The following is a 22,701-nucleotide window of genomic DNA, read 5'->3' on the forward strand; positions in this document are numbered from 1 at the left end:
TGGGGCCAAATTAAATCAAAACTCTGCTCTTGGGAAAGCAGCAACTGGGTGGGTTTGGTAACAGCACCTCCAGGAGCTGTGCTTGGGTGAGTATCTGTGTCCCTCTCCTTGTCAGCTCACCTCTGCTCATAGCCTGTGTGCCACAGATATGGAGGCAGCAGACTGGATTAATCATTTTTTATTAGGACTTGGGGTGTTCTGGCTTGTCTTTACAACCATCACCATTAGTTACCAGGTCTCAGCCTCTTTGAGGTTCAGGGGAGAGAGGGAGAGAAACATTGAATGCCTCCAGGAACAACTCTTCTAGACATAATGTCAAGGGTTCAAGGTGTGGGATGATAGGATCGTCCGTGGAGTGAAACTAATAGTGAGGGCTCTAATGAAAAAAAACCCAAGCCAACCCAGGGGATTTCTGCTTCCCTGCAATCTAGTGGAAAACCCCCCAGGGAATTTCTGCTATCCTGCAATTGGAGCCCCCTTTCATCCCACACAGTACCCCAGAGCTTCCCAGGGTAAGGCAGTCCCGGGCTCGGGATTTAGCACTGCCCTTCAGGACTCTAGAATCCATCAGGATGGTCCCCTCATGATTGTGAAACATCACGACCTTTCAAACTTTTGGGAGTTATTTATTTTCCTTAATACACAGTTTGATTTTCAGAAAATTTCTGGCACAAAGATGGGGTGGGATGTTAATTTATTTATTTTTTTTCCCCTCCCTGGAAACAAAGTCTGACAGCCTTCACAGGGCAGGAGACCTGAGCCTCCCCAAGACTATGACCACCTTGCCTGGGGATACCATACAAAGTTGGAGAAGTGGGCAAAGGAAGAGGTGTCCACATGTGGCAGACAAAAGCACAGTGGCTCCTGCATGCTGGTTTGCTAAATAATAAGTTCCTAGCACTGGCACTTGTTCAGTGTTAATGGCATCCCCACAGCTGGATGATAGGGGAGGTATTCCAGTACCCAAAAAGAAAAGACCATCCCTGCAGCTTGTCTTGAACCACTGAAAGAGAATTACCTCTCCAGGTGATCAAATCACTCAATGCTTTGAGGCAGCTTCCAATTTTTGTGACTGGACACTTGCCTTTCCTTCCAAAAGTATAGGGGCTTTGTCCCAGATACTGTGCTGAATATGTGCAATAGTTGGTTTATGCTGTCTGGCATTTTAGTGGGGACAGGACATTTCCACCTTGGCTCTGTTTCCTTCCAAAATGCCAGGCTGAATAGAGAGACTTTTATGTCTAGAGAAAGTTATTGTGGGTAATTTTCTTTTTTTTTTTTTTCCTTAAATCTGTTTATTTTCTAATTTACAATTCCAATTTTTTTCTTTTTTCTAATTTCCCTCTGCTGCATCAGTCCACATAGTTGGACTCAGACTAAACCAAGGCGTAAGTAAGCTTTAACTTGTGAAGGATGAAAGAGAAACACCAAGGCTCCTGTCCTGCTTCCATCAGGTACCATGCAGCAGCAGCCCACGCCCTGCAAACACCCCTGCCTGAACACAGCGCTGGGAGTGCCTGCGGATGACTGCAGTTGCGTTGCGGCAGGGGACAGGGGGTGATGACTCAGTGTGGAGCAGAGATTTATCAGGTTTCACTCAGCTCCTGCCACCCCCGCAGCCTGCCGTGCCGTGGTGCCCGGAGAGGTGTGGACACTACTCTGTGCTCCCGCTAATGAAGCTGGGCCCAGCAGCGTTACTTACGACATCTCAAAGGTGTTTAGCCATACAAACGTGAGTACAACGTACACATCCATATCCACTCCTCTCCTGGACACACACAGACACAGGGACCTGTGCTGGCTGGCTGCTACCCATGCAGGGCACGGTCTTGCACACACATTTGCACACACGCTGAGGAGAACTGCATCTACAGGCGCTGGCTGACATAAACACAATGTCTATGCATGCCTTCATTTACCCAGCTGAACAGTTGGCCCAACAACATTAACAAGTCTTCAGTGCTTCATTTTATGTTTCTTTTTTTATCTCCCCCCCCCCCTTTTTTTTTTCTTTTCTTTTTTAATTAATGCTAAAAGCATTGGGAGAACCACACCAATGGGGTTTGCATCCCTCTGGAGATTTCTGCCCATCCCACCCCTCCCACACCTCCGTCATGTAGTCCAAGTCCTCTGTGGGCCGTGGCCGAGTATTATTTACACCAGCAGAGACCATGGGCCCAGTGAGTCCACACTGTTTACAGGAACAAAGGAGAAACCTCTGTGAAGTCTTGTGCTGGCTGCATCCATCATCTTCCAGGTGCCTCTGGGGCCCACAGCAGTGGCACAGCTCAGTTGTGAGCCCCTATGCTCAACCTCTGCCAGGCAAGCACCGTGGTTTCCCACATACCCATCCCCAGCTGCATTTATTGAGAAACACTATCTTCAAGATACTAAGGCTTTTTTTTTTTTCTTCCAAAAAAATATCTCTATTTACACAAGACAATAAAATCTGAGCAGCTTTTTCCTCAGAAGCCTTTGCCAAGTGTAGCTGCTGATGGACACGTGCTCGGGTCCCTATTTACAAGCAACTGCTTTCACTTGACAGTGCTTTGCAGGCAAGTTCAGGTTCTTCTGGCATAAGGACTATTTCTGTCTCTCCTTCCCTTCCCTCGTTACCTCTCAATACCCCTGTATTTACAACAGGGACCTGGATCCGGCAGGGTCACCTTTATACAGCCCAGCTTGAGAGCACAGAGAGGGACTCAGGACAGGGGCATTGAGCGCGCTCAGCCACCTTTAAGTGTTTTCAAGTTGCAAAGCAAACGTTTGGAGCAGACAAAACTGATTTCTTTTTACAGAAAGATATATTTCACCTCTTCTGTTCATCTTAAAACAAAAGCAACCAACCAAGCGTCGAGGGCACGTCCCAGGGCGCTGCCATGAGTGGGGCAGTGGGAATCTCAACCAGGCTGTTTTCTCCTTGGGGATGTGAGGGTTTGTTGAGGGTTTTGGTCAAGTCTAGTTTCTGCGTCCTCTCCCATTGAACGATCCCAAGCAAGGGATGGGTAAACTGAAGCACAGAGGAGCTGAGGTGGCACACCAGCATGGGCTTGCTGGGACAGGCTCATCAGGTGCGCCAGGCGCTAGATGACACTGTCTTCCATGGTGACTCTCCTGAAGACTGGCTCCTGCTTGGGCGTCCTTCCGCTTTCTGTGGAAAACAAGGGGAGGCAGGTAAAGCTCCAACGCAGGACCCTGCAGCAGCCACCAACTATTTTAAAGACCATTTCCACTCTCAAAGCACTCAGCGTGCCCTGAATGAGAAGGCTTACTCAGAGCAGGTGAAAGTATTTATGGGCCAGCATCTCATCAGGAACCTACTCCCACCCTTTTTGCTGAAGTCAGTGGCACAGATTTGCCTGGCTTTGTTCCCACATGAGCCAGTTACTTCTTAAACAGCATGAGAACCAGCAGCATCGGTCACTGCTGCTCACTGCTCTCTGGATGAAGGGCGATGCTGAGGTGTCTCTTTGTTCCTCTGGGTTTAACCTAGGTCAAGCAAGGAGAGCCCCCAGCCAAGCTGCAACCAGCAGCCTGCATCAGCCCCAAAGGGCTTGCTTGAGCAAACTGCATTTTTGGTCCCCCTACCCCTTAATATAAACAGTCAGTATAAATGACTGCAGAGTAAACAGATTTGTTTTGCTATCAGACATTATCTGAAGGGCACTTCACATCTTGAGTGCTCTGCTTTACAGCTGCCTCTATAATCACTGCAGCCCCAGGGAGGAAAACGTCTCCTTTCACAGGCGCAGGTTGGGAAGAGGCAGCCACGTGCCATTTGGGGTGAGCACATGCAGACATTTCTATAAAAAATGTATCAGGGAGAGTTTAAGATAGGCTAGACACATTCAGGAATGAAGATTTGTCCTGCAGACATTTTCTAAGTGTAAATCATTCCACCCCAACTCCCACCCACCCAAGGGCCAGCAAATCACAGAGAAAACAGGCTTTTTGATTCCAGCTTTTCAAGGCATCGGGGGACAGAGCCAGCAACTTTTCAGGCATCTCCCAGATTGGCTATTTTGGTTGTTCTTTTAGTTTTTTTTTCTGAAGAGGAGGGACTTGCACCCTTTCCTTGTTGCTCATCTCTTCCCCCCCCCCCCCACCCCATCCCACCCCAAGTGGTGGAATGCATTTTCTCCTTTTGTTTCCACTGCTGCCAGCTTGGTGGTCTGCTTTGTGTGGCAGCACAAACTCCTAATAGCTAAAAATGCCTGGGTGCATTGTACCTCACAGGGAAAAAAAAATTCAAAAATCCCACCTATTTACTATGACTATTCTGTCTGAAATCAATGGCACCTTCAACAATGAGGTCTTTTATCTGTATATATGGATGGTAGTAATGCAAGCAAGGAGGAGGATGAAGCAGAGGTGACTGAAGACCAGAGCTCGGGCACTTGCACTGAGAGCAGCTCAACTATATCAAGAAGGGAACCCTCTCAGAAAAGGGCTGCCGAGGTCCTCAGCAGCAAACCATAAAGCTTTCTTTCTTTTTTTGATTTTAAGGTGAAGAAGCCAGACGCAAGCCAGAGCAGGCACCCAACAGCCACAGCAAAGCTCCAGCCTGCCTCAAATTTGCCTCCTGTCCCATGTGGGCTAATCCCATATGACCCTATGCACCTCTCCATCTGCCTATAGGAAATGGCTAAGAAACAACTTCTGGCACATTTTAGCCAAAGGATGAAGCCTTGCCAGAAATTAGGGGCTTTTTCTTCTATTCTCTACCATCCAAAGTCCATTTTCACACCCTCCCTTTGCAGTTTTTGTACCACCAGGGGCTAGGAGGTGCACTGGGTGAGGTGTGGCTGCTTTCCAAGTGGCATACCCAGAAATTCTCCACCCGGCTCGATGACCACTGGCTTTTCAACATTCAGCCCCCAAAAACATTTCTCAGTGGGTATTACTGCAGGCTCATGCCTGCTGAAAGGCAAAGCCTTTGCAGCCGGTGGGACACAAGGCTGCAGGCCTCACACCTGCATCGAGGTTTCCTGCCACAGGGACCTGAATTAAGCTCTGCCTGAGATGCCTCAGAGGAAAGTGAGAGAAGACAGGCTGAAAACAGTTTTATTAGAGCTATAATTTACCCATCGAGCATCCTGCTGCTGGAAATAACCTTTCCAAAGTTGTAATGTAAGATGCGGTCGATTGTAAATGGCAGTCGGAGATACCAGGTCACACATACAAGTGTCCCCATGCACACCAGCTGAGGAGGCTGTGCAGCAGCTATGTTTGTGCCTTTTCAAGTTGTTGTTTGGGCTTTCAAGCAACACTGACCAAATACCAAGCATCTGCTTCCAGCACATAATAACTGCTCTGCATACTGTTACTTTATTTTTAATTTATTGAGGTTTTAGCTTGGATTTTTTACATGTGTACAGTATATTTCAGTAGAAATATAAGAAAAGAAAATATGTGGAGGATGAAGATAAAAAAAAAACAAAACCAAAACTGCCCCAGCAAATAGTTAGGATGATTTTGTTGCTGTTGCTGGCATTTTGCTGGAGAAGACTATCACCATCTGTCTGGTGTACCAAACACAATAAACAGTAAGCACCTGTAAAAAGCTACTCTGGTGTGAAAAAGGAAGGTTTCCAAGCTATCCTGGCAGTCTTAATATTTCAGCATTAAACAGACCAACCCTCCTGAACCGGGATGGTGTATGATCTGCTGAGTGATCCAAGCATCCCTAGGAATGCCCGAAGCCCTTGGAAAAGCCAAACTGGCCCTATGCCAGCTGCCTGTGTGGAATGAAATGGTTCTTGATGTGGAGGTGGAGGGGATGCTGCTGCCCTCCCAGAGGTAGCCGAGGACAGTCACTGCTAACGTAACAACTCTGGTTGCCTTCTCTGGGAGCACGAATCACTGACTTTGTCTGGTTTCAGCTTTACGCTGCCCGATGTTCTCCACACTGTTACCAGAGAACCTGCGACAACTTGACATTTATATAATGTTCAGGAGCACAGACTATTTAAACTCTAAAATATTCATTAAATAAAATTTGCATAGAGTCTAGCTGAATGCAGCAGGTAGCTAAAAATAAAGTACTTTTCTTTCTAAATGTGAGGAGATCAGGGTGTGACAGATGACCAGGCTGATGCTCTTAGGCTTTCCTGAGATAGCTGTTTAATAAGATGAACTATCCTTTTATCCCTGTTGTCTAGGCAAGCCTACAGGGTATTATAATCTTTATAAACTAGTGAGATCAGGAGCATGCGGGGTGTGTGTGTGTGTGTGTGGGGGGGGGGTGTCAGAGGTCAGCCTGCCAGAGAAGAAGGAAGGGGGAATGCGGGGACACATATAGAGACTCTCAAGGACCCTCCGGAGCTCAGTGCCTCGCACCACTGCCAAAGCTTCCCTCTGCCCTCTGAAGCATCTCACTGCTCATTACCTGGGGCTGGAAGGAAGGAAGAAGATTGGTTAATTGCCACAGATTTCAGGGAATTAAGTGCAATCAACAGGTGGAAAAGGAGCACCACCACGAGAATATTGCCTACACAGAGCTTCCGAAGATGTGACGAATTCCCCCCATCCCCAGCAACCCTCCAGCCTACGTAGTCTTTCTTGGCCTGTCTTTCCCTTTGCCTCTCCACCACTTCATTACAGTTTCTTATGGCTCTTGCAGAAAATGGGGAGGCATTGCCTGCTGGATCCAAAGCGTTCTTCAGTAGTAGAAAATAGAAATTCAACTGCCCGGTAAACTGGTGCGTGAGCTCCTGATGGGGCAGCCTGCAATGGACTGAAATACACAGGACAAATAACCCTCTGCAAATTAGAAGGAATGAAGGGGAAAAAAGGGGATTCACAACTTGCAAAGCACGTCCAGAGAATTTGCAGGAAAATGCCAGGCATGGAGCCTCATACTTCTCTGTCCCCCTCTTCCCATCTGCAAGCAAGACTTTCTGAAAGGATACCTCAAGCAAGGGATTGACAATGACAATCCCCACTCCAAACATGCCCAGAAACCTGTGCCTCCCAAAGGTGGTCCCATACTTCAGAAAGGGAGGGTCTCTGTATCAAGGTGATGTTTTCACTGGGTCAAGCACTGCCTGTTTTCCTCTACTCTGGGGTTCAACGAAAGTGGAATGCTTATTGCAATCAAATGATGAAGCTTTAATCTTCTCCCTATAAGGCAAATCTGTGTTTCTTGTCTGTTTAGTTTGTTTATTTTTAATTAAACAAAGCTCTATAAAGGAAGATCTCTCCAGTACAGGGCTGATTACTCCTTTCAACCCAGCTTGAGAAGTTATGTGCCATAAGCACAGGTACTGATTTAATACCATAATCACTAGTGCCTCTTCATCAAGCTGTTACTGTTGTCACATCTGCCTTGGCTTAGCATTAAGAGACATCTTAGAAGTTTTGTAATACTCCCCCCTACCCCAGGAGCATTTTAGGCTGCAAGGACTTAACAGTGACTGGAGTTCTGCATGCTGCAGCCTGCACAGAAGATACCTCTACGCTGTCAGTTGCATACGAATTGTATTTACCAAGCCTCTTATCAACAAGCAGAAACCTTCACCATGCCCATAATCAACTATCTGACACAACAAAAGCTGGTTTTCAAGGGGAAAATGATGAAAAACATATTAATAATCCCCATTCTGCTCCCCCCCCAACTAAAGTACAGTCTGAAACCATTTTTGGATTAATATAGTTAATAAAATATATTTCAACTGTGTGTTGTGATTCAGCCATTTCCAAAGCTATAAGAAGCACCAACAGTGAATCCCGTGGTGCCAGAACAGCCTGGTGATGGCAATAATCAGCTTGAAAATAAACAGTGGTTTTTTTGCTATCAAAGCATGTGGCAGGCTGGTGGAGAGAAGGTCGAGTGAGAAAGGATGGAAGAGGGGAAACACAGCCAGTCCACTGATAAATCCAAAATACACAGAAAGGCTGTGAAGAGCGACTGTCTGGAATAAAAGTCAGAAGATTTTTCAGGAGGACACAATCATCCCACAGCAAATCTACCATCAGTTTGTTCTTGCATAGTTTCAGGCACTCTGGCAAATGCTGTGTTGATCACCTGCCTCCCATTTTATCATGACAATATTTGCTATGGTGTATCTCACTCTCTGCATGAATTTTATCCTACCATAGAGCCCTGGAAAACAATTTTTTTTTAGTCTCATACTGTAAAAGAGCTTTGTCTTTCCCCAAAACACGAGGTACTTCAAATATTTCAAGCTTCCTCAGCCTCCGTCGGGCTGCCGCAGGGATCGGTATAACGGTGCAGGGCTAACGCCTGCTTTGCCTGCACACACAGGTCTGCCAGCACCGCCCAGCTCCGTCGTGGCCGGCGTGGAAAGCAGTACCAGGCAGGGCGGGCAGCATCGAGAGCAAGAGCGTGACCTGGCTGGACAGTGGCTGTTTTGCTATGAAGCCAGGTGATTCCCAGTCTCTCGACAGGAAACATTCCCTTGCCGAAATGCAGACCCAGCAAGAGACAGGATGTTTTGGCCTGAGTGCCTGGCTACAGGAAGAACTAAGGTGACTCAAACCAGATGCTTTTGTAGGCCACGAATACCTCCACCCTGTTTTACCCCCCACCCAACAATGCCCTGCTGAGCAGCACTGAGAAACATCACCCCATGAGAGGACAACCCTGGGACGGAGCGGAGCTGCTCCACTGCTGCACTTATCCTTCAGCACTTGGGGAATATCTTGTCTACCATGGGCATCACCCACCTGCTCCCAATCTTTTGGGTTTTACTCAGCTTGACAGGAGCTGGATGAAGGCATTTTGGATGGAGACAGCCCCAGACTCTAAAGCCCAAGGCATGGGAGGGCTCTGCAAAAAGTTGCATACTGAAAAAACGGCCCCGAGCATGTCCAGAGGTGGTTATTTTTGCTGTCAATCTTGCTAGTCTATTTTGTGGCTTTCTCTATCTTGATCCCAAGGGATTTGAAGGGAAAGGTTGGAGGAGAGCAGCAAAGCACCAGCAGACCATCGGCAGTGGCAGGACAGGAGGGGCGATGTGGCCGAGGAGGGCAACGGTGCTTTGCATACGCCCGGAGCAAGAAAATAAAGAGACAGCAAACAACGACCGAGGAGGCCTAACGGGGACTTGTTTTACTCTTTGACATGCTACCAGCAGTTTTTAATCTCAGAAGATCCAAAATTAAAAAAAAAAAAATATTAAAAAAAGTGACTCATTACAATGATTAAAAGGTACGACACATGAAATACTAGACTCAAATCATCCGCGTGTCGTCAGCTAGTTTATACAGTAGGCACAAACCAGACCTAGAATCATCTGCAACAGATGTCGACCGGTGTTGTTCTCGCCCCTAAACAAGGACCGCTAGCCTGACATCTCTAGTCAGCTGTAGCTGCATGACCTTTGTGCTTAAATTGCTCAGCTTAGGCCTCCTTTCTTTGGCATTGCTCACCCATGCCGTAAAGGAGCGGAGACTCATACTGAAGACAGTAACGGAGAGAGGAACAACAACAACCGAAAAAAGGAGAGATTAATTGTACAGTACATACATACAGTATCTTCTAAATCGTGATCAGTTGTTTATTGGTTGGCAAACAAGCTTCACTTTTACAACAAATATTAGTAATGAGGTCATTCAACTGTTGAGACCGTACAAAATGGATCATAAATTAAAAAAAAAAAAGAAAATAAAAGAAAAAAAGAAAAAGAAGAATTCATACTCCGTGCTGCTAATTTACCTCCAGAAAGCCTATGTTACTTAAAAATCCTGTCAAATAAATAAATTTCCTGTTAGGAAACATAATTAACAGAAAATTTTTATTTTTATTTTTTTTAATCACTGCAAAGTACTTTTTTGCTCACTACACGTCAATCGATTTTCTTCTTAACCACTGCAGTACAAGTGCCTAAACCGGGGACCAGAGGGAGCCATGAAGGCCCTTCGCTCCTCCAGGGAAAATGGCCATCTCCTGTAGGAGCTCTGCTACCACTGTAAAAAAACCAAAAACCTCTCGGCTCCTGGATGTGACCCTACGGCCTGGCTGAGGGGCTGCTCGCCAAAGATGCTTCGCAGGATTATCATCACGATCTGTTGTGCAATGTCAATGGGGAAGTTTGCCCTGCTCTGGTCTGCCAAAAGGTCTGCTGGCAATACACCAGCTGAAGAAAGTTATACAGCGAGGAAATAAAAAACACTGCTTTGGCTGAAAAGAAACGGTGATGGGGGCTACTAGAAATGGTCCTTAGAAAGAGATACTCTTTTTCTTCTCCCCTCCCTGGGAGATGTTTTTACTGGGATGGGGAGGGGATGGAGGGGAGAGGCAGTGAGAGGCAGAACTAAATTAAAAACCAGAAGAGATAAAAGGAGGAGTTATGAAAAACCTTGCTCCTACTGGTAGACAAACTTACAAGACCAGCACAACAGAAAAAAGTTCTTATTTTTTTTTCCACTACATTAACTGGGACGCAAGTTCTGGAGGAACAGAAAGCAGACTATATGTGCAATGCTAGTATCTGTACATTACATAGAAATTGTTTGCTTCTCTTTTTTCTGCCATTAGTTTTTATCATCCGTTAATACAGCAAAACGTAAAATATGCCTTGAGCACAGAATTCTAGGATTCCCTTCTGTTTCATTAAATTTGTTTTTTGTTTTGTTTGCTCCCGCAGCAAAGGGCACTGCGGTGAAACCAAGTTGTGAGTGACCAAAACCCATGACGTGATCTGGATTGGTAAGAAAGAGTTTTGCTAGCTTGTTTTTGTGCAGCGCTCCCACCTAGATGCGTCATCGCTACTAGTTTCAAATGCACATTTTTGGCCTTTTTTTTTTTTTCTTTGCTTTTTTTTTTTTTTTTCCTTCTTAAATCAGGTCCTCGGTATTAAGAGCAACACAGCATCAAGGATTGTTTAATCAAACACAGCATAACTTGAGAAGGCCACGAAGTGTGCCGTTATCTATCTCTTTCATTAACATAATGAAGTCTGTCTGGAGGGAAGGAGGATGGGGGGAGAAGAGGGGGCAGCAGTTACTGTCTTCTCCGGGCCGGCCTAAAAATTCCAGTAAAAAAAGTCCGAGAGTTTCCTTTTGAACAGCATGAAGATTTAGGAGTACACACAATATTACCACTGTTTGGATTAACTCAGGACAGTAAACCGAGCATTACAGAGGGGCTTTTTGTTGTCTCTTTGCTTAATTTTTGCTGAATCTTCTATAGACTAGTGACCAAGTGAGCGGGTCCTTTTGCATTGCCGTCCGGGGGTGTTCCCTCTTTGTTTGGCGGGACTATAAAACCATCGCTGCTGCCTCGACCTAGCTGGTAGTAAGTGTGTAGCTGATGGACGTGGTTCCTGGAGCCGAGGTTGGGCATGCTTTTGTAGTAAACATCGTCGGCATCACCACCACCGCTTTTGGCTGGTGGGGGATCGGTCTGGGTGCTGGCGGTGACGCTTTCCGTCATGGGCATGCCAGCCAGTGCGGGCATACTGGTGTAGAGAGAATCCCTGTTGGGTGACTGGAGGTCGTCCGTGTGCTCGTTGGTCAGCAAGGGGAAAAAGCTCTCACTGTTGTCTTGCGGGATGCGCCGCCGGCTGTAGAGGTGGGGCTGGTGGTTGTCTGCCGAGTACACCCTGGGGGGCAGCAGTGGGGCGTCCGACTCCTCGTGGATGAGCTCCAGGCCCAGGCTCTCCTCATGGGTGAAGGAGGTGGCGTCGTCCAGCACGATGGCGTCGTCCTCGCTCCCTCCACCCACACTGTTGACGAGTTTGTTCATCAGGTTGCGGCTCTGCTCGCTGGAGCGCTCGTGGTTGTTCAGGTAGGAAGGGATGTAGTTGGAGGTGAGTTCCTTCAGGATCTTTTTCTCGAGGGCGTTCTCAGTGTGGTTGTACCCGCGGTCAAGGATTTGCACGCAGTTGCTGAGGTACTCGCCGCTGGCGATGCTGTAGCTGTTGCCGTGATTACCATTCAGTGGTAGAGTATCCGTGACACTTGTATCCCTGGCATTGTTCAGAAGCCCCTCTGAAAAACATTACACAAGAGAGGGTGACTTGTACAAACAGGACACTCACGCAGGACGTGCACACTCAAACCCCCTTCCTAGGCTGCCACGGCTGCTGGGGTTAGGCAGCGAGGAGAGTGTTGCGGCCAAAATAGGAGGACGCAGCTCCAGCTTAAAGGTCTTCCCACCAGAAAAATGGAAAGTGCCGTCAAGTATGTAACTTGATGTGGCAACTGCTGGTGGGACAGAATATCCTCTCCTGGCCGGTATCTCCTACAGCTCTTGCACTTTGCTCTAGGGAAGCTGAGAAATAGGGGACCCTGGGCCAGTCCCAACTGCTCCTCTTTGGAGGAAGGGAGAAATTTCCCCCAGCTGAGGGAAGTATTCGCAGCTCAGGTTAACCCTTACCCCATTTTGTATCAGAGTGTATACTTCCTGGAGAAAACTAAAAAAAAAACCCCAAAAAACCCACCAAACAAAAAAATCTGCTCTCTCTTTTTGCTGGGCAGGCTGCCAGGGTAAAGGCATAAGGCCTGAAAGGTGTGATTTGAAAATTAGCAAGGCAGAGGCATAGAGTGTTTCCTGGCCCAGGCTTTTTTGGAAGGAAACTAAATGCCCTACCTCTCTAGGCACAAGGGCATGCCTAAAATCATTTACTCTACACTGGCTGGGTGGGGATTTTCTAACACAATCAGTGTTGGAGTCTGCTGCTGTGGGGTCCTGCAAAGCCTTTAAAAATAGCTCCCATTTCACTTGCAAAGGTAAAGCAGAGGGTTCAGTGGAGGGTACAGCTTGCCATGGTAAGGCGGGCTTCGGGGGACCCAGCAAGGGGTAAGGGAGCTTAGGGCTGTCCCCCAACTAACTGCCTATCGCATCTCCGCCGGTATCTCAACACTGTCAACCTAAGGCTAGAGCTTGGCTCTTTCCCAATGCGCTACGGGAGATGGTGGGGAAGTGCTTTGAGAGCAGCGTAGCATGAATGGGCAAGGGAGAAGAAAATCAGGCTTGGCAGTTAAACCACCACACTTTCTTTTTTTGGTATTACTGGCCTCCTTGGAAGGAGTGCAGGCATGGGGGTGCATGAAATAACATATCAACCTTTCAGCTAAGGGCTTCAGATGTTGCCAAAGAATGGCAAGCAACTCCAGCAAGCCGTGGTGGATCAGAGGAGCCATTAGCTGACAATTTCAGATGAACAGTTGCTCATACCATGCTTGGTACATGGCATGTGTACCTTCTGAAAATACAGGATTCGGTCTATATCTGCGATGGAGTAGTTGCTGCATGTCAAGGGCTGGAAAGCGCTACTGCAGGCTTTCTTCTTCCTTTTGAGTGAGTGTGTCGGTCACCTTTTAGGTTTCTGAAGCTTAGAGGGTGCTGCCATATACCGGGTTTCCCAACAAACAAGGGACCTATGCCAAAAAATCAACTAGCCATCACAGACATAGAGCAAAGCCATTGATTTTCATGGTGGAAGTTCTCCAACCGAGTCATGATGCTTGGGGAGAAATGAAAAGTGGGCATTTTGGTGGGGGGACAACTGTATGTAATGGGTGACAGGTGCAACAGCATCTGTCTGATGGTTATGTTGAGTTATGTATGCATTGAGGCGCTGAACCCTGCGCTTCTGCTGCCAATGCATAGAGTTAGGGTTTGGTGGGTAAGTAAAATGGAGGCATCGCAGGTGAGAACAGAGCGGGGTCTGCAATGAAGCACATCTTACAAAAACGCCATGACCTCGGGGAAAAAAAAAGTGAAGTTTAAAATAAACCACACACAGAGTTACATGAGAAACTACGCTGGGTAAATGGTACCACAAAAACAAGAAATAAAAAAAGCATCATCTAATTTCATATATATATATATGCACACATACATATATATATACACACATACATACACACGCATACACGTATATATACATATGTAGATTCATATTCTTTTGATTTCAAAACTGTGGGATGAATTTCCTTTATTAACTACATCATCTATATGTGATGCAATAAAAGTGAACTAAAAAAAATTACATTTGATATGCAATGTTTAGCTTTACTCCCATACTTGTCTCTCTGTAGGGCTCTAAACGACAGCATGAAGAAAAGGAAAGAAAAAACAACAAGTAAGCTTACAGCGACAGTAGGAGAAACATGAGTAAAAAGCAAATTGATGATATGCAGAAGAGAGTTAACGGAAATAATTTCCACTGCCCAGAATACATGAATTTGTTACATGGTTTATTTCAGGTTAAAAATATTGACATTGTAGACAGAAAAAATATTTTACGCGCAATATTCAATAAACTACATTTTTTAAAAAAAAATTATCACATTTAAACTGTTTTCCAATGCCATTATAAAATGTTCAGCGTGCAATGCAAATCAAGAAATAATGCCTGGAAATTTAAGAAAAGTCTATAGCTGGTAACGGTCATGCTTGAAAAGACAAGACACTGTCAACGTCACTTCCAAAGTACTTTGCTTTGGCTTTACTTACTGTTGGCAACTGAAACCAAAATCCATTTCCTTGCTAAAAATGTTTTGCTCTCCATCCTTTGCAACAGTGCTTTGTAAGAGGATGACTTTGGTAATCATGGGGCTAAGGGCATTTCACAAATCTTGGTGAGTCTGCTCTTTTTTTAACCAAACGCTCGGCAAACTACATGGACTTGGCAAAAGTTGTTAGAGGAATAATGGCATCTCTAAATGAAGGTATAGATTAGAAACGGTTAAAACAAGAAGAGCCAGAGATGAAGATGAAGAGCCAGTGATAACTCTCAGCTTTCCACTTTGCAATGGTCTGTGGCACGCTGGGGTGTAACCAGAGCTCATTAACGGGACTGCCGCCTTCCCTTAAAATTAGCTTTTGCCAAAGCAGGTAGGCCGTTTCTAGAAACTCCTGTGTCCGAGAGATAGCACCAGTGTACATCCATTAGCTGCCAAAGGTGGTGAGTGCTTGGCACATGCTGTGGGGTGCCAGACCCCTCACCTATCATCTTCTTCCTCTATGCTGTGTCCCGTCATGGAATCTTTTAGGGTCTGATTTCCCATCTCTTTCCGAGGGAATTTTTTAGGGCTCCCGGCTCCTGGTGAGGCTCTATCTGCTGCAGATGGGGCAGCTTCGGTTTGAGCAGAGAGGGTATTTTAAAACACATGACTGGGGAGGGGGAAAGGAAGGGGTTGACCAAATCAGGCCTCAGGTTTCTTACAGCGTCCCGCCCCTGTCAATGGCCAGCATCAGAAGTGGTGGATGAAGGTGCAAAAAAAAATTAATAAAATCATAGCCTTAGTGATGTGGAATGAGTTAGTTGGATGACATTAGCCCTCGCCGCACACAGATACCAGCCAAGGCACACCCACAGATGGTGACAGTGTCTACTTTTACAGTGTCCTACCATCACTTTAGCGTGCCTGCTAGTGCAGCATCCTTGAATCTCAAAGAACTGCCAAGGCCATGAGGCCCAGTTGGTTTTGCTACTCTTCCTTTCTGCTGCAGGATCTCCCAATAGTCACAGTTTGTAATTGTCTAGGGACATTAACCAGTTTGAAAAGCAATAGCTATACCAGTTCTACAGTCAGTAATTAACTTGCAGCCTCTTGAAAAGAATGGGTTGAGTTCTGCTCCCTCTCAAGTCAATGGCAAAGCTGCAGGGGCTTAAACAGGACCAGCACTAGTTCCACTCTCTTTCTTCACCTCCCATGTGTGAAGCCTGGGTAGGTTTCTCTTATTCATCCACTTGTGTTGCACTGAATAGCACTTACAAATCAGTTAGACTGTTTTCATGGAATAAAATGCTGTTAGCTCAGGCAACTACATCAGAATCTAATCTTAAAAAGTAGAAGGACACAGGATTATTAAAATGCACGCAAAACCTTTTTCTTACATTTCTGCCCAAATCACTTGGGTTCAGTTGAGGCACCCAGACCTAAACACCAGTTCTCTTGAGCCAAACGCTAACCCAGCGTTACCTGCTGCCACTTGACTTGAAAGTCCCCAAACCTCAGTGGTGTCATGCAAGAAACTATACAGAACATCAAAGCTCATTTTGACATTTGTGGCACGCTGCAGTCCTTAAAATTCAGGTAGTTTCATGCTTAACAGTATCCCTTTTTTATAAAGCATTCATGGAAGCAAATTTATTGCACAAAATTAGCATAGTTTAGGAAACTAATGAACAAAAAGGTCAAATACGTGTGCCTTCCTCGCGCTTTGAATGAAAATACCCTAGTGATAGAGTTCTATTATAAACAATTTCTATTATAAACAATATGCTGTCACATAGTACAAAGCTGGGAGGGGGAGGGCGGTCCTGCTTGCACTATAACCATCATTGTTTTCCCTTCCTTAGAGATCCTTTACTGGAAAGGGATACCTTCATGAAAGGGACACTTTCATTAGGAGTGGAGAGCTGACGAGTGCTGACATATTTGTGCTTGAATGCAGCATTACTCTGAGATGATTCAGCCACATTGCAAGCAAGCCAAAAAAAAAAATAAAAATCCCATGGAAGTGGCAGAGCAGGACAGAACCACCAACAGACAGGAGCTGGCAGAGCTCCACACTCCCAAGCTCCTCCTCAGGTCCTACATAAATGCATCTGCCTCTCCCTCACGGGAGCATCAGGACATCAGTTTACAAATACTGTCCCTTCCCGTAGCCAGAGCAGAGACAAACACATGAGGTGACAAGAGACTGATTTCCACAGCAGAAACCTCTGTTAGGTACAACTGACTATACATGTTTATTTTCCATGGCCGAAAGAGCAAGAGCTTCTAGCTTCCCTACCCCTTTTTCTATTCTTTCTTTGTTCTTCCTAATAGGACATATAAAATATATTAATGCAAACAGCAAAACAATTTTTACAATATCTAAGCTCTGCTCTTTGGAGCTGACCTATGCTCCTTGCTTCAGCTGTCATTTTTCTTAGAGATCAAGGGCAGTTTTGCTTTATTTTGCTTTTTTTTTTCCTTTTCCCCCTGAGCATGCTGGTGTGCCACTGACCACATTTCTTTATGCCATTTGAAATGAGAGCAGCTTTGGTGTCAAAGGCCATTTTAGCTTCACTTACCTTCAAAGATGTTCCTGTTTCTGAAATGAATGGTTTAACAAGGAAACACGCTGACAACAAAGAGAGGAATGGATACGACCAACAAAACACACACACAAGACCAAAACAATACAAAAGCAAGGAGACTGGAAAAAAAAATCAAAATCAAAACCACTATGTATGCTTTGAGTAGGACTGAGAAGGGTCTCTCAAAGTGAATTCGGTTGCTTATGGAAAAAAAGCCTCTGGAAAATGGAAAGATGCATTGAAATGAATGGGAGGGGATCTTTTTTTTTGTGCCCAGTTCCAAAAAAATAAAGTGTGTGTGCGTGGGGAGAGGAAAAAAAAAAAGGAGGAAAAAAAAGGAGGAAAAAAAAGAAGGAAATGGGCCAAAATAAGCCACAGAAAATGGAATTCTCACTAGAAAAATTAGAGAGAAACTCCAGCACACCTTGTGCGTTGTACATGCTGACAGAAGGGTTGTTATAGACCGCCGATTCCCCGAGCAATGTATTATAAGGGTTGTTAGTGCCATGAGGACGAAGCAGAGCATTGGTTATAAGATGATTAGCCATGGCTCCTGGAGCAGCCCGATAGAAAGACAGAGAAAAAAAAACAACAAAAAAGGTCAATCAGGCAAATGTGGTATTAAAAAAAAGGGAAAAAGAACATTCAGAATGACAACAGTTGAAATAGTCCTGATTACAAGCAGCCAGCTAATTAGACTCAGAAAACTGTATGCCACTAAAGCAGAACAGATGTTACTGACGATGCACAAATCCAAACCAATGCAAAAGAAAACGTATCAGAAAGCAGATAAGCTACATTTACGGTGGTTCCCCAGTTGCTCAGAGTGTAAGCAAGGCTAGGCCCACATGCTTGCTACAAAGAAAGAAAGGAAAATGGCAGCCTACACAATGTGGGAGGAAAAACTCTCTGGAAAGTGCCAAATGAGTAAAAAAAATACATAATGACTAACAGAAACCAGCACATTCAAGTCCCACTATAGGCTAGAGTCTCTTTCACCAGTCCTTCACAGCACATCTAAAATTGAAAAACCTGAATTAAAATGAAAGGATGAAGACTGCAGCCTCTCTGAAGGCTCTCAACACTTACTAAAGAGCAGCTATTTCTTATGGCTAAGAGGGTGAGTTTCACTTCAGCTACCGCTCTGGTACCACTGTCAAGTACATCCACAACCACCCAAATCCACCCTTGAAGGCGAGAGCACCATGGTTGCATCAGGCGTTTCTATCAGGAGCAAGAGAGGCTACGAGACGCACATTTCAAGGCTCTCTGACCAGCAAACACCTTGTTTCCCCACTCCCAGACCTCTTTGCTGTTGTTTCCAAGCATTCAACCTGCAGTTCTCCTGCTTTGGTTTATCCCTTTGAGTCACAGCATCTGGGCTTGTGCTTTTCAGGATCGTCACAGCTTGGCAGGTGGTGCCAAGACCTACCTTGATTCCTATAGCAAGTATCAACCCATGAAGCAAAGCCTTCCCCCCACCTATTAGGTGACCTGCAAGGACCAAAAAAACTATTAAGTCCTTGCTTCAAATCTCTGGGATCCAAAGAGACAACAGACTCCAAAACTTTCCCCCAGGGTCATTCCTACTGTCGTCAGTAGAGATGGAGAGCAGAACACTGAAGGACACACCATGATTTTTACATCCAGATCTAAACTGTTAAAACCTTTCCACAAGGAAATTTAAGTCTTTGGTGGGGCAATTAGAGCTGGCCAGGACAGGGCTGTCCGAAGGCTCAGGTTAGCTGTCTGTCACCACCATCTGACTGCTCCAACCCAAACAAGCCACCAAAAAGCTGATCCCCAAACCCAGCAACCCTGACTGGTCAAACCTAAGGCTAGGTGGAAGCATCCAGAGCTGCCTCCTACAGTGGTTCTACGCTGGCCTGGCTCCATTTCCAGGGATGGCATTTCTCTGTGTCTGCGTAGGTAGAGGAGAGAACAGGCTGCTCTCCTGCCTCTCCCTCAACCTTCCCCAGTCCTTCCCAGCCCCAGGCAGATGGTGTTAGTTGATCATTTAGTTGTTTTTTTGAGCACAGGACAAAGTAGAAGGCAGCGCTGTATGGGGGCTGCATGCCAAGGGAGGCTCCTCAACACATGCAGCTGGAAATAAAAGACTTTTTTTCTCTCACCTGATATTTTTGACTATGCTGATGGAAAGCAAGATGAGCTGCTGTGTTTGGAAATAAGGAAACAAAGCTGTCTCCTGTAAGAAAACATTATACGAATGCTTAACTAAGCAACCTTGAATGTAACTCATAGGTAAATGAGTCAATTCTTTCTCGTAATGTATTTTCTATCAACCTCATGTACATATGGGATAAGGGAACCTAGAGACCACTTCTCTTCTTGCATTAGTTTTACACCAGCATGAGTATTATATCCATTAAAACTGTTTCTGCTTTCATCCCACTTTTACTTAAGCTGGGCTGTAAAAGATATGAGAAGGGGCACACCTTTATACAGTTAACAGGAATGCCCAGAGTTAATGCCAGCCATAAATTCAGAACTGATAAAATCCTCTCATTTGAGATTTACCCCAATCTCCAACTTGGTCTCTGTGAGATTTGAAGTGGAGAATATACCCACCTCATGGTTCTGAATGCTTTAGCTTGAGGAATCTTTAAGCCACTGTCAGAAAGAGCATCTCAGTTGATATACCCCCAGTCTGATCTTGTCTAGTGATCCCTAGCAGGCAGGAACAAAGTGATCCTGCCATGGCAGGGCAGAGCAGGGCAGGTAGAGCTGTTTCACGTGGGGGATGCTCTCTCTTTGGACAAGAGGAGAAGGGACCAATCCGTGCCAGCACTCAGTGCTTTGCTCGCCTACATTTGCAGGGCGGTGGCCTCTCAAGTGAGCTAAATTCAGACAAACCTGGCTCTTGCAGGCTGTTACAAACTAGATAGCTTCTGGCAACTTTTAATGCAGATCTATGATTCTGGCTATAAACTTGGCAAAAAGTTTAAAATACAGAATAAGTAATTTTTGCACTCTCAAGAGTGCAAAAGAGGGGGCTTGGTACAACAAAACAGCCACCCATTCCCATATGCAGCTACTAAGCATCTTCTGCTTTGATTGCTAAAAGCATTAAGATTTTTTAATTTACTGAACATAATGCCAATTTAATGGCAGTGCTGAGTAATTCTCCTGATGGAAATCAAAAACAAGCCCACTGCTAACATGTTCAGCTACTTTCCAATGCTTTCAGAAACCCAACTGGTTTGGTCACAGGAAACTTCACACTCTCTGGGGGTCACAGTAAATGTAACCTTTGGCATCTTAGAAACAAAATGTTATAGGCCTTGCAGTCATCAGTTTTGGCTCTTGTCTCTCCCTAACTGCTTTACAAAAGATGAGACAGGGCAGCATTCAGGCTCCAAAGAGCCTACAGTTAAAGCATTAGATAAAACAATAATACACCAAACAAATCCTCATTATTTCACTTCTCCTTCTGGGAAGGAGAAAGAGAAAGGTAACACCAGCCATACATTTAAGCATCATCCTGCCTTTTTCATAACACTTTATCATTGCTATAGCAACCAACGGGGCTATTAGGAAGAGTGGATTAGGTCTACAGAAAAGGCAGGAGCAGAAGGAACAGGGAGGCTACCTCACTATGGATCCGTTTGCATGAAAATAGCCTTGGTAATAAGCAGCCAGCATGGCAATAAAGCAAGGCAATAAAGCAATCCCAGGATCAAAGTGTTATGCCCTCCCAAAATACTATGAGAGAAAGCAAAGAGGTTTATTCTGCAGCTATGCCTGTGCATTCGCAGCAAAGGCCAGGAACCAGGGCTGTGACTGCAAAGGTAAATGTGTGTCCAGGGACCTGAACAGCAGAAAGAGCATGGCTGTGGGTGGCTGTCATGGTCCTGCATCTCATGGTATGTGACCTTTGGCAGCTGTCTAGGTTGGCGTTGGTGATGTGCCCAATATCCTCAGCAAGCAGCAGGTGCTCATTGTTATTTATTCACGTATGGCTCAGCATCTGTGGTGCGACACCAATTTCTCCAGCAAACCCCACAGTTCTTTGCCACCCTTGCTTCCCTGCATTTCAGTAGAAACATTCCCTATACAAATCCCTCCTCTGCTGTCTCTTGAAGCACCTGAGCCCAGCACACAGCCACCACTCTTCAGTTGTTTTAGTTAGGGTGACTGCTTTCAACTCAGCTGTGTTGAAACACCTTTGGTTCTGCTAGTCAAAGACATCCAATGGAAAGCAAATGCACTGTTTCCAAACACCTGTCATGCTGTATACATGTAGGAGCAGGAAACTGAGGCTGGAAAAAAGATGGGGCTTCAAACCCACAGGGTTCACCTTCGCATGTCCTTGTTCAGTGCAATGAGACCATCACAACCAGCAAAAGCATTTAACAGCAGAACTCACATCTGTACAAAAATATTCCCTACAACCACACTGGTATAACTACAGTCCCATGTCTCCTTGTTCCAAGTTCCATATGAAACACAGCTACCAGGCCAGATTTGATACCCGAAATGACACTAAAATTCAGTTTTCTGGCAATGCCAGGGCTCAGCTCAGGGTTTCCTGATGCCGAAATGTCCTCAAGTGAAGGATTTATAGATTGTGACCACCAGGAGAAAGGAACCTTGCATTTACAGAAGGCAATTATCAGCTGGGTAACACAGAGATGCTCCTGTTCCTCTCCCAGCATGGGGAATCCTTGTGATCCAAGTACTGAAGATCCAGCCTTTCTTACTGGGTTTAGAAGGCATGGCCTGTGCTCAGGATGTAGAGGGAAATCTGGAGTGTTGCACTTTTGACTTGCAAACTGAGAAAACCCGCTGTGGAAACCAACCAGGATAAAGAAAACAAAAAACCCACCATTTTTACCATCACTGTAACCAGACACAGAGGATTCACAAACACATGTTGCCATACTCTAGACTGCATCATTCAGGAACAAAACTCATGTAATTTCTTGTGGGCAGCTAGCTAACCACAGCACACAAAAGCATTTAGGTTAACGTGAATCATCTGCATGGCCAACCCAACAGGAAGCCTGCTCCTCCAGACTTCTTGAAAAATAATGCCATTCAGCATGGATCTACCAGGCAGAAATGGCTTGAGCAGCACTGCTTTAGCTGGGATCATCTGTCCACATAGGCAACAATGCCACTGTGGATCTTCTTTGGCTTTAGGTCTTTCCAATCGCATGCCAAAATCAGCTTTACATCCTTGGTATGTACATTTTAGCAGGGTGGAAACTCATTGGGGATCGGGAGATATCCCCCACCACCCAGCAGATGTGCCAGAAGTGCATTTTTGCTGAGAAAGGAGAGCAAACCAGTTTACAAATTTAACTGTATGAACTAGTGAATCAGCAGAATATTTCAAAAATGTTCATACAAAAATCAGTATTTCACAAATGAAATGTTTTCACTTTTGGTTCCAAAAGAGTGGTTTGTATGAAAGCTGATGTTGACTTTTTCATAGGACCTTATCTTTCCATTACAGTAGAAACAAAACCAAATAGCTTAGAAAAATCATATCTGAGTTGTAACAGAATGTTTTTTTGCCTCTGACCTGGCAGTCCCAAAATTTAGTTTTTCTTGGGCTATTTTGTCTGTTTGCTTGTTTTGTTTTCAGAAGAAAGAAACCATAACAAAAGCATGTACTGCTGTGCTTTCGGTCAACCTTAAGCCTGCTTTTTTCTCATTTTACTAACCATGC

The 22,701-nt window shown here is 45.3% G+C and overlaps 1 protein-coding gene across 13 annotated transcripts in view; it reads right to left on the reverse strand.

The window, feature by feature from the left end:
• Positions 1 to 11,149: 11,149 nt before the first annotated feature.
• ADGRL3 (adhesion G protein-coupled receptor L3) overlaps positions 11,150 to 22,701 on the reverse strand; it is a gene marked incomplete at both ends in the record, with an annotated part of 318,582 nt that continues 307,030 nt past the window's right edge. For 7 of the 13 annotated variants that reach the window (XM_084263405.1, XM_084263406.1, XM_084263403.1 and 4 more), the window contains one exon: positions 11,150 to 11,955. In XM_084263405.1, the coding sequence (XP_084119531.1) occupies positions 11,150 to 11,955 (806 nt within the window). Of the gene's footprint in view, positions 11,956 to 13,962; positions 14,015 to 17,430; positions 17,560 to 22,701 lie in introns of all 13 variants that reach the window. The other 6 variants (XM_084263398.1, XM_084263396.1, XM_084263399.1 and 3 more) reach the window with 5 other exon arrangements.

Source organism: Gallinula chloropus (assembly GCF_964237585.1).
Source record: "Gallinula chloropus genome assembly, chromosome: 4".
Taxonomy (NCBI): domain Eukaryota; kingdom Metazoa; phylum Chordata; class Aves; order Gruiformes; family Rallidae; genus Gallinula; species Gallinula chloropus.